Genomic DNA, 12697 nt, shown 5'->3' with positions numbered 1-12697 from the left:
CACAGTGAGCAGATCAGAGAGCGAGCTTTGAAGGCCTGCAGTGTCAGGAGATGGAGGATACAGCAAACACTGAGTCAGTGGTATTGCTCAAAAGATGTGGTCAGTTTGAATTAGCTAAACATCTTTCAGTTCCGGAGCAGATGTTTAGCTCGGTGCCTCATCAGTTGTCAGGCTCTGGCATCCTGCTGAAGTGGTGCGTCAGGGTCCAACAACTCCACAACAACCTGAACTCTGACGTCATGATGACGTGAAACAGCAAACACACCTCCACCTCTGATGCACGCCAGCGCCAGCTCCCACTGTCCAGTAACGCTTCAACAGATTCCAAGAGGAGGAAAGGCACAAACACACACACACACACACACACACACACACACACACACACACACACCTGTGACCTTAACCCTAGGTAACCCTTGATGGATGTTCAAAACAACGCGGTGCTTGAATAACATCATTCCTGAAATAAGAGAGGGCATCAACTCCCTCAACTAATGAGCAAATACAACTTTAATGTGTCTGACAAAAGTATTTTCTCTTAAAATTCACATGTAATTTGTAGCTCCATGCACATGCCCATGTAAATTAGCATCTGTTATTAGGACTTATATTTATTGACAGGAGTTTTTGTCTTCTCAGGCAAGAAAGCAAAACAGTGAAATAAATCCCAGGCTGAGATTTAAGACCATTTAAGACCTGTGACGTCAGAGAGAAAGAATGTCTTTAACTGACAGAAGGTAAGAGGCTGAGACTCCCAGAGTGTTTGTTTGAGTGTGAAAGGTATTTCATTCTAATTAAAATTCAAACTAACTGTATTCAGCCACAGATTATCTCCATACGCCAGCAATAACGTGTTTCTCTCATAATAAGACACAAGTCGGCAAGAGAAGAGAGAGAAGTCCTGGACACGGATCTTATAGACCCCCAGAGTGTATTTGATGATTTCCATCAATTCTGTGATTTTATTAAAAAAAGAAAAGCAACTAAAAAGAAAAAACAAGTGATATAATAGTCATAGTGGGTCAAATTTTTTTTTTACATAGATATTGTTATTTTCATTTTATCTTAAAGCAGCAAATAAAACAAACAGCAACAAAACGTAGAACACACAAAGTGAAATTTAACATGGTCTCTGATTCAGGAGTCAATGTCATTCAATAACACTAAAGAACTGACTCCTCCCATGGAAATGTGTGGACAAAAACAAAGTAAAATAACCAGTAATATATAGAAATCAACCAATAAATTGTGGAATTATTAACATATTTGTTTGTATTCATCCATACTGCATGTTGGTATTTTCATGATGTGTCACATTGCTATTTTGGCCCACAGGAAGTACAAAATATAATGTGTAGTTTGCAATTATGTATTGGAAAAATGATTGATTGCAAATTAAGTAAAAGGTGAAATTATTTGGAAAGTGAACTGATTTTACAACTCCTGAACAATCAGAGAAGAAACCACAGTGGCTCCATTAAGGATCTTTACCTTTGCTCTGGCGCCTCCTAGTGGAGCTGGGCCAACACTGCACCAACCCTCGGAGAACACACGTACTCCAGTGATTCTGTCTAGTGATTCGTGTATTTGAAGAGACCTGCAGTCTACAAATGTAAAACTAACAAAGATTTAAGGTGAATTTAAGGTGAAGCTCCTGAAATGAAATTTACTGTCCCTGAATGGGAAAATGGCTGTTCTGCTCCAGAAAGTAGTATTGAGATATTTTAGAAACAATAATCAACAGAAGTTCTTAGTCTAATGCACAAGATGGACAGAGTTTTTCCCACTAATAGAACAACGAGTCAATGACAGAATATCTCAGTTTTCAGAGTTTCTCAGTGAAGTTACAGCCACTAAAGGAGTCGATAAAAGCTGCAGCATCTACGTTATAGAAAGAGACCAGACCCTCCTTGTAATCCACAAACTCAACAAACGCACAAGTGCACCTGAACTACCACTTCAAGACTCCTTCTCTTGGCACCATGAACGTCTGTAGAAAATGTCTCTGCAATGGACCAAGACCAAAGTTGTGTCCCCCGACTGACTAACACTGCCATCCAGAGAGCAGAAAAATATCAATTAACGCAGGTTTTAACTTTGACATCTAAAAAGAAGGAAGGCAAAATGCTGTAATCTTATTTAATTCCTGGCACAACAATGTCCAGGAGCCTGTAGTTAGTCATTATAGTAATGTATCAGTGACATATCATTCTGTTTACCTCAAGATTCCAATGCCATGTCTGAAGTATGGATGAAAATAAAGACCAGAAAATGTGAAAAAAAAGAAGGAGTTTTGAAAATTTATTTCAAGTTAGCAAGGAAAGAGATTTTCTGCAGCTTATTACCACATTTTACAAAGACAAAGATCTTTGTTGTCGTTTTCACTTTGAACACATTCCTACTATTGATATTCTAATATGTTTACAGGTATCTGTCAACAGCAGGTAAGTCACATTTTACTTGCATTTAGCAACACGTAGAGCGCCGACTCCACCGACACAACCCACAACCTTTCACCCTCAAGAACATTCCTCAGCATCTCCCCTGTATGTTTCCTATTACCCCCCCCCCCCCCCCCCCCCCCCTTCCCCCCTCTGTCCAAGTAGGTCTTCAGCTCTACATGCTGACAGCAGCTGACCTCAGCTTTCGCTATCAGGTCGTACCAAGGAGAATCTTTCGGAGGGGTCTGGGATGAACCACCTCTCCCACAGATCCAGGTGAACAGCAGGATAGTTCCAGGGTTTGAACGGTCCGTTCCAGTGCAGCAGCCGAGCCTCCTGGAGGAAGCTCTCAGAGTAGCGGGCGTCTGGACTCCAGCCTGGGAGAACAGGAGTGCTGTTTGAAACTGACTTGAGGGAAGAGCTACGATATTATAGTTTCCCTGTATGTCTGTGTGTATCAGAAATAATGAGTGCGCTTGCCATTGATTGATTAATAAATGATTAATATTATCATTAATAAAGTATCTATCTTTCTATCTATCTATCTATCTATGGGATATTTTATATGGTAAATTACCTGCTTCTCTATTGTAATATTTTGCTATTTATTATTTTTGTTAATCTTGTCTAGAATGTATATTTGTATGTTCAATGACAGCTATTTAGCTCTAGTTTTTCACAATGCATGGCCGGTGTACCTGTCATTATGAATTATTATTACACTTCTCATTGATGTGCACACTCAGTAATACATATTGCATTCATTTACAATCAGTTTACTCTTACTGGTATAAAATGTTTAGCATGAAGCAAGCTAAGATTCCTTATAAGTATTATAGCATCTTAAAATTAGAGGATATTTTCTTACTTGTTATTGAGAGGCCCAGGTTAGTTGAGCTCCGTTTTCACTAAGTTATATACTGACAAAACCTTCAATAAAATAGCACCAAATTCTCATAAATAAGTAAATGTACAAAGGAAACACCTGTTTCGTTTGAACTAGTTTTTGCATCTCAGGTTCCACCGTGCCATTCAGGAACTCACGGTGAAATTCATCAGTGTATGAAAAGTGAGGATCTCACCGAGGTGTCTGACGTGCCACAGCGGGTCCAGCGTTGTGTATTTGTCGTGGAAAACTATCAGCATGGGTGGAGTGGCCACACCTCCTGCCATGGCACTGCTGTATATGTTCTGCCTGGTGGAGAGAGAGAGAGAGGGGAAGGGGTCTGATCACACAGATGCTTCTACTTCTTTAGAAACGAAAAGTTCTTAAAAAATAAAAGCTGATATTTATACAAAAGCTTCGATTCATAAAATGCAGTTGAAAGTGCCGGACATGGAAAACAGCTGGTTATGATAATAACTTTACTTAAACATCTTTGCATTGTTTTCAGCAACCAGATGGAGGAAGTCCTGAGACATTCTTATCATCACAGATGCTCCTCACTAACAGTTTATTGACTGGTTCTTATTTTAAAACACAATAGGTTCTGGAAATTGTACTTATTTTGTACATTGGAATAGGAGTTATATTCCTTTGATATGTCTTTTGCCAAACAAATGACTGTCCAGCAACTAAGGGAGTAATTCTCCAAACCAGATCTTACCTGAAATTCTCCTCCATCCATCTCTCCAGCTGTTTGGTGATCTTCTGTTTCTTCCACTCGCTGAGATCTGCCACAAACACTCCAGGGTTGAAGGAGCAGTCTCTGGGGTTAATTCCCAGGTCTCTTACTTCCTGTTTCCTGTAGTCCAGGAAGCCCATGTAGGTTGTCTAGGGGACGAGCTCAGAGGACAGGACACCACATTTCAGAGTCTACAATCAGAGGTCACCTGAGAAAGGCGGCTCATAATACATTTCTCATGAATCCACTTCAGAGTCGAATGATTAACTTTAAAGTTTAAAGTGTAATCAAAAAATACTTTCACACGCACATGGACTGTACACATCTACTGATATTAGCTTAACGCAACAAGCAAACCAATTCACATTCAACTTCAGGATCCAGTGTTTCCTCCGGGTCTGATTTTCCAGCTATGACATAATAACACAGAGTGATAGAAGAAATAAAAATCCACCTGCATGCCGATGCTGCGCACCATCTCGTGCGTGGAGGGCAGGTCGCAGTCGGTGGCGAACGCAGCAGCGTGTCCCGGCTTCAGTTTCATGTTATACAGCTCCTTGATGTCTCCTTGAAAACATGACAACCTTTAGGTGAAGTATACACACAGACTCTCCACCTGTCACCACACAATAATCCAACATGCTTGACAAACTAAACAACATTCACTAATAGTTTGAGAACAGACATTCATCCCTGAGCAATTAGATTGATTATTTTTAATGAATGATAATAATGTTTATGGATGTGGAAGTTCTTACTCCTGAAGTTACTCATAAAGTTGATGTAGGTCAGTGTTTCCCGACATTTTCCAACTCATGGCCACTTGAAAATGTTGGCGGCCCACATCCGGCCCACATCCGGCCCACATCCGAGATGATTGACTTTTATCTAGTTTTACGCTACATCCACTTTTCACACTTTGAGCATTTTCAACCACAGGCCATATTTTAACCTGATGAAGGATTTTAGTCATCGGACTATTGGACCTTAAGTTATCATAGAAAAAAAAGGCAGGCAAGTGTTAGACAGCTCAGCTCTTCAGCTGGAGACGTCCTGTCCTGTTTCAGCTGAAGAGCATCACTGATTTTTTTAAAAAGTGAAACAGCTTTATTCATTAACGGTTTTAATCCCCTGGTATGTTTCTTATGAAGAGCAGGAGATCACTGTGGATTAACCGGGAAAAACCTGTTGAACGTCTGGTTCATAATTTATTAAAGAATCAAAGGTAAGCAGTCTCAGTTTCCAGCTAATGCTAGACATCATGTGTCCGCTGTGAATTACTGATTTTTTTCGCATTTTGCCTTTATTCAGATAGCTACAGTGAGAGAGACATGAGAGTCAGGCTGGTGTGAAACCCCGGCAGCTGCAGGTAGGACTAAGCCGTTGTGGTATGCTCTCTACCAGGTGAACAGCTGAGCCGCCAAGGCGCCATGAATCTCTGATTTTTAAAGGTAAACTGTTTTCTGGGTGTTTGTACTGGTTTTAATCTCCTGGTGTGTTTGTTGTGGAGAGGAGGACACCTCTGTGGAGAATTCAGCTGCTGGTAAAAACCTGCTGAACGTCTGCTTCATAAGTTATGAGAGAAACAATCAAAGTTACAGAAAAAGTTACATACTGACATTTTTTATATTAGTATAAATTTTTTTATTATTACATCATTTCACCAAAATTGTGCTTGTTTGCAAATGATTGGGCCCCAGCTCACAGGATGTAGTGTGTCACCACTGATGTAGTGTGTCCTGTTTTCATAATGACCTACAAACCTCTGCATGTATTACTTTCACATCTGGAACTAAATCTGCAGTTATTAGGTATAGTTAAGAACAATCCTGAATTTTGCTCATTCAGCTAAACAAAGTAAGTTTATTAGACTTAAACCGGGCACTTTCACACTGTCCCTGTTAACCTGCCATCTATCTATCTATCTATCTATCTATCTATCTATCTATCTATCTATCTATCTATCTATCTATCTATCTATCTATCTATCTATCTATCTTCAGATTTAACTCATTTAATCTTCTTTTCTACCGTTCCTAGTCTCAGAGTTACCAAACATAATTTCGTTGTATGTCTATAATGACAAATAAAGTGTCTTGTGTCTGCAATATTTTTGTTAGGGAAATGTTTTCTGTGGAACAATCCTACCAGGTGCAAATTATTATTTCAAACAGTCTCTTTATATGTTTAAAACACACCTGGAGGGGATCATTGACTTTCCTGGATGGTCACATATACGTACCCTGCACGATGACATCATCATCCAAGTATATCACCCTCTTATGGTTGATGTCAAGCAGAGGTATGTAAAAGCGAACAAAGTTGAGCTGCAAAATAAAAGCAAAGTTGTTTCACCTAAACTGAAACCGAAGCTTCACGTCAAACGTTTGTATTGCTGCTTGAACAAAAGCAAAGCCAGAACTCACCGGATGTAACAGCTCCGGTCGAGAGGAATCCGGCTTCACTTTCCCTCGTAGAACCATGGGGTTAAACTCCAGGATCTTATACCGGATGCCTCTCAGTTTAGTCTTCTCAATGTACTGCCTGAGAAGAGGCAAAGAGAGTTGGATTAGATAAATAAACTTGATAAGCGATAACACTGTGATGTCGGCTCCCAAGTGACAAACCTTGTCAGTTTCACGGCATCGCGAAATGTGACAATATAGAAGAAAACATTGGCGTCGGTGTTGCTATGGATGCTGTTGATGGTCGCCATGGTTCCACCCATACGCTCCTCGGATGCACAGATGATGACGGGGATGACATTATCCACCTCTGACACTCTCACTGCAGGGGCTTGAGGTGCACTGCCAAGGTTCTTCCAGTGATCTGAGAGGAATCAGAGACAGCAGGTTACATGAGGACGCTGACATGATAATTAAAATGAAATTAAACGGAGGTCACAAAACAAAAATGCTAGTGACACTCACTGTATTTGCAAGCTACAGGATTTGTTGAAAGATACGACTGGTGTGTTTTTTTTTTACTGTCCATAAATTCATAAAACACGAATCATGAAAAATAAAAGACGTGGATAAAACCTGAGCGGATGTACCTGAGAGTTTGGGCCGAGTGGAGGCTCTGAGCAGTGTGTTGTGAAGGAGCAGGCACAACATCAGCAGCAGCAGCAGCAGGAGGACATGATTAACTGCAACACAGGAAGAGGCAGGAGTCAGTCCTCACTGTGCAATTAGCACAGTGCAGTTAGCACTGACAGTAGTGAGCGATTTCAGAAGCTGTTTTACTGCTTGTTTTTCAATGAATTTCCCTTCAAACATTCAGTGGTACAACAGATCATGACGGTTTACTTCATCACATAATCTGTTCTCTTTTTTAAATGGTTGAATCCAGAAAATGTCAAATAATAATGAAAATTCCCATCGTGAGGTTACAAAGCCTGAGGTCACGTCTTCATATTGCTAGCTAGCATCATAAGTGGCTAGCTTGGTTTGTCCAAGTTTTAAAAATACACCTACCAGCATATACATATACATATAAATATTGTACTTCAAACAAAGTACAGATTAAACGAATGAAGCAGAATGTGTTAACTAGTGCACTTCCAGTCTTTGATTGCACACCTAAGCTAATTGCCTCCAGGCTTTAGCTAGCTCCATACTTAACAGACTGTAATGAATCTTCTCAAACACAATATTTTTTACAGTAAGAAACATAATGAGAAACTATTACTTGAAACAATTGAGTCATTATCCAAACTGTTGCTGATTAAGTTTCTGTCGATGAACTGTTTGGTTGTTTTAGCACCAAACAAGCTGTGTAAACCAGGCCGATGTTTTAATGTAATGATTTCCTCACAAAGTCACAGACGTACACGCTGTGTTTTAATCTGAGTATGGAGAATTTCCACCAGCTGCCAGGCAGACTAGAGAGAGAGGAGAATCACATACCCATCTGAAACCAGTTACAAGCCACTCCTATCATTTTCAGCTGCTCATCCAGGTGCTATGAATAATTCTGGACAATATGCTACCTGCACGGCAGTTTTTGGCTGAAATACTTTATACTGACACAGATCGAGGACGGCACAGATGTAGTTTTTCAGATGTTTTAGAATCTGATTTTTAAAAACTGAACTTTCTGCCTTATTTTTTTTTTTTTCTAGCATAAATGTTTCACCAGCCAAAATATGGCAGATTTTCTCAAGGATCAAGTATCGTCGGGTGAAATTAAAACATGCAAATAAATATTGTTAATTATCACAAATTTAAAACATAAAATCTTTTTTTGTTGGTAAAATTTCATTTCGGAGGCAAACGGCTGCAAGCATTTAGCACTGAGTCCAAACTGCTGTTCACACACTGCATGGAGTCATAAAATTTAACTCCTTACACCCTGTCATCTGGTTACCTAATTAAACCCTCCCCCAACAACCATACACATTTAGTGCACATGCATGCAAGCTAGATGCTTTCCTGTTACTTTCACTACAGAGAAATTAGGGGGTCCTACACTGGCTATGGCTACACCAACTAAACCTCACTTTTAACACAAAACTAAACTCACACTATGGTCCATATGACTTTTAAACTACAAGCAAATATTCGAGTCTGTCTGTTACTGCACAGCTACAGGAAGTGGAGACAGGCATGAACACTTTTCCTTTTTTTTCTCATTTAAATTTTCTTTCACCTGAGACCATAAATCAGCCATATTACATTTATATCATGCGTTATTTTGACTTACTTTTTCTCAGGAGAGCCATATTTCATGTTTGGTTCCAGCAACATCTGCAAACATAAACAGAGAAAAGAGAAATGGAGAGATATTAGGTCACTGAAGAGAAGTTCACTTTCAGAGAAACAAAAGATGAAATATTTCTTGGCTTTAATAATAATGTACGCAGCAATGAAGGATTTGGCCGTTCCCTCAGTGGAGTATTAACCTGCCAACACAGCTGAAAGTGACTTAAAAAGATGACATTTTCCTAAACTTCTAAGAATCACACACAGAAATCTCCAAAGTAGCAACTTAAAACTCCATATTTTACTCTTCTCCTGTGTTTTAGTTGAAGTGTTGATCATAAGAAGATATATTTGAGGTTTTAAGAACCAAAAACCATCTCAATGTAGTTTTACGTCTCCTCTCTCAGGCTTCTCTATGGAGCTCTAGTAACAACAGGTCAGTGATCCAATCTGAAAAGAGAAGGCTCTGATCCTGTCTTCTGATTGGCTGACTGTTTTATGAGTGGTTGAATAAAAGTATAGCAGATTTCAGGTAAACACTCAGAGAAACCAAATCCTGCAAGGTTGTATCACGGGTCCAGGTGGGCGGGGCTTGGGCATGGCTGAGGGCAGTGACTGCTTTGTTGTGACATCACAAAGTTCCAGACCTCCTGACGGCTGGTTTTAAGGCTCAGTTTCTGAATACAGGCTGTGTGCATTTCTCTGTGGACTGAGGCTTTGATACTTTCACAATATTAATATAGAACCTAGACCTGCTTTAAAATCAAACAACACATGGACATCTACCTTTGTACTATATGGACCTTTAAGAGTAAAGAAGTTTGGCTGAATGTGATGAATTATAATTTATCAAGTAATTTCCTTCTTTAAGAGCAACCCAGGGGATCACATGATTGATCACATGTATACCAAGAGTTGGAATGGCCAGACTGACCCTATAGCCGCCATTTTGTAAATTATCAGTGGGATGTCATTTTTCAAGAGCAAATATATATTAATAATTTATGTTTATATTTATTTATATTTATGTTTAATCTTTAACTATCCTCCAGGAATAATTAACATTAACATTAAAAACTCATTACATTTATTAGTATTGTATAAATATGTAAATGGGGATGAAACAATAGGAAATTGGCTGAAATGGAATCTGCAAAACATTCGGCTGCTGATTTGCGAGAAGAATCATATAAAAAGAAAGATTTATTGCCACACTGACACTGAAGTGCAGAGAAGAGGCTTGTAAATACTAAAAATCAAATCAATGCCAGATTTATCGTTGTTGTTAAGAGCGGTTATCTGAGTGACCATAGCTCTTCTGGCTGCTTGACCTAGTCTGTCCATTCTCCTCTGACCTCTGACCTCTCTCATCAACACAGAGCTGCTGCTCACTGAATGGTTTTGTTTTTGGCTCCATTCTGAGTCAAAACTTTCGAAAATCCAGGATCCAGGAGATCAGCAGCTTCAGAAACACTCAAACCAGCCACAGTCAAAGTCACCCAGATCACATTTATTCCTCATTCTGATGTTTGATGTGAACATTAACTGAAGCTGTGTCTGCAGGATTGTATACATTGCCTTGCTGCCACGTGACTGGCTGATTGGATAATTGCATGAACAAACAGGTGAGTGGTGAGTGTATCCTAAGGAGGGGTTGGCTGGGATGCCTCCAAAGCAACAAACACTGAAAGACATAAGTTGGACTAGACATACATTGTATGACTGTGACAAACTGCCAGCGTGACCTGACCTGCAGTAAAGTCACTGAGCCCCAAGGCCGGGAGACACTGGAAAACACACATGGCTGCATTTTGTCCTTCCACCACTTCCTTCCTTCCTGATGCCAGGGCTTTATTCACGAATCTACTTGCCTGCCAGCTTTTTAAACTTTCATATAACTACACTGATACAAATGCTTGCACAATAAAATGACCCAACATACCGTACATCCCAACCTTCTCAAACTCTGAACAACTTATCGCCTCATTGTGACCAACATTAATTTAATCGGATCAATGAGTGTGACACCTACTCTGTTTGTTTTCCTTTTTCTGCTTTTCCTCACGAACCTGCAGGCTAAACTGGACTGCAGCGGTTTACTTGTTTGTCCCTGTTTAGAGTAAAACTAGCTGAAACCATCTGGAGCTGATTAGCTTCAGATACACCCCTCGCAGAAGGCAGAGCTGCCTAACATGCTGTCTGTGGCCTGCATTCGAACAATCGATAATCCTGTCGGGACAAATTACTATCAGCTTACTTCATATGTAATATGAGCACCAATCCGAATGTGCATTATCAGTGCTTTGCAGATTTTCCCCACTGAATATGAACTCTCATATTATTTTATTACATTTCTGTATCTTTTTTTTTTAATTTGTCAAATAAAAGTTACCAGAACAGAAAGTCTTCACTGTGTTTTACATTACTTTAAGTAAATGGCTTTCTCAGGACATCCTTGAGGAACAACGCTACTTTGAATCATTTTTTATTATGTAGCAGCCAGCTGCTAGGTAGAAAACTAGTTTTTTTGCTCTTCAAAAGAAGTTCCTAAAAGTTGGCAAATAATTGTGTGTCTGAGTTTGTAGTGCTCATAAATCTGTTCACACAGTCACACTGCAGGGACTCGATGTTCTTCTGGGGACAAAAAGCAAATCCCCATAATGTCAATCATGAAGACTTTGTTTAAAGTTGGGATTCGTTCAAGGTTTAAGGTTTAAGTTAATGTTAAGGTTAGAATTAGGCAAGCAGTGATTAGGGTTAGGGTAACTTTCCAGGAAATGAATGTAAGTCAATGTAAGTCATGCAATGTTCACTGAAGTGATGGAAACATATCTGTGTGTGTGCGCACGTGTGTGTGTGTGTGTGTGTGTTTGAGCATGTGAGTGTGAGTGTGTGGGATGGGGGATGGGGGTCCAAACCAGACCACATAAGTCATCACACTGCAAAAAATGCTTACTTCGATAAAGTAGTTCTTTTTTTTTGACAACACAGAAAAACTATAGAAGAAAATCTCCCAAAGTCTGAAACAAGCTGAGAGCAGGCAGATCACTCCCCTCGTGGGCTGCAGTATTTAACAAAAACCTGGCACTCATCTCCAGAACAATATGAAATTGTGATGAAAATGAGTGAAACTGTGTCATGCAGCATACATTTGCTGAGTTTCCAAAAAGTTAAAAGGTAAATAGACTAACTTTTAAAGATGGATATTTTTTTCAGTGTAGCAGGACAAAAAGTTATTTTCTTTTTTTACAGTACATCAGGGCTACATAATGTAAACACAAAATACAAGAAACATATTTCACAGCACACAATAGACATATAACTGCAAAACAAGTAAATGTGCGTTTTAGGAGACAGAGACATGGGAGGAAGAGTGTGTGACTGTCATGTAGCACAATTTAAAACACATTAAAAGTGTCTGAAATGTACTCACCAGAAAAAGAGGGTGGTGGTTATGGTCAGTCTCATTCCTAGTGTTCATGGTCCATGTTGTAAAATCTCTGAGGACTGAGACTCACCCTCACCCGCAGCCCACTTTTCTTCTCTCCCATGCACCTTTTTTTTCTCCGTCTTCCCTCCAGATGTGACTCATCCTGTTCACCAGCGCTCTGACATTTAGCCAGAAACTGTATTAGCTTGCCCCACTTCACAGAATAATAGCAGTGACACTGAAAGATTAATTTCTGCTGTGAAAACAGATTTGCTCCTTGTTTGTGACTTGCAACAAAAAAGAATCTATGATGGTCATCACAAAAAATTACACCGAGGCTGCCCTATTTCAACCATCGGGCTGACATCTACTTAAAGCGCCTATGTATTATGTTAATACGAGGTAAATTACTATTAAGAACACATCCTGTGACAAATAACTGATCAAAAACATTTTTGGCAACCAAATCACACGTCACCACAAAAACGACATTTCCCA

At 39.6% G+C, this 12697-nt stretch overlaps 1 protein-coding gene across 1 annotated transcript; it reads right to left on the bottom strand.

Moving 5' to 3' along the window:
* Nucleotides 1-2591: 2591 nt before the first annotated feature.
* Nucleotides 2592-12329, bottom strand: glt8d2 (glycosyltransferase 8 domain containing 2). The gene is made up of 10 exons (XM_023420395.2): nucleotides 12203-12329; nucleotides 8771-8814; nucleotides 7122-7214; nucleotides 6694-6895; nucleotides 6493-6610; nucleotides 6309-6393; nucleotides 4521-4633; nucleotides 4049-4215; nucleotides 3524-3636; nucleotides 2592-2818 (listed from the first exon to the last, which is right to left on the bottom strand). The coding sequence occupies exons 2-10, from the start codon at nucleotides 8787-8789 to the stop codon at nucleotides 2640-2642; spliced, it is 1089 nt and encodes a 362-aa protein (XP_023276163.1). The 5' UTR covers nucleotides 8790-8814; nucleotides 12203-12329; the 3' UTR covers nucleotides 2592-2639.
* Nucleotides 12330-12697: the final 368 nt, after the last annotated feature.

Source organism: Seriola lalandi, unplaced genomic scaffold (assembly GCF_002814215.2).
Source record: "Seriola lalandi dorsalis isolate HSWRI2012SDOR001 ecotype SW California unplaced genomic scaffold, Sedor1 jcf7180002054641, whole genome shotgun sequence".
In the NCBI taxonomy this organism is placed as follows: Eukaryota; Metazoa; Chordata; class Actinopteri; order Carangiformes; family Carangidae; genus Seriola; species Seriola lalandi.
Note: the sequence above shows the minus strand (reverse complement) of the source record. Positions and strands in the feature narration are given on the sequence as shown.

Coding starts and splice junctions, on each gene's coding strand:
- glt8d2 (XM_023420395.2), bottom strand. Junction 6,611..6,693: donor GATGCCGTGAAACTGACAAG/GTTTGTCACTTG, acceptor GCCTCTTCTCAG/GCAGTACATTGAGAAGACTA. Junction 4,634..6,308: donor TGATGATGTCATCGTGCAGG/GTACGTATATGT, acceptor CATGTTTTCAAG/GAGACATCAAGGAGCTGTAT.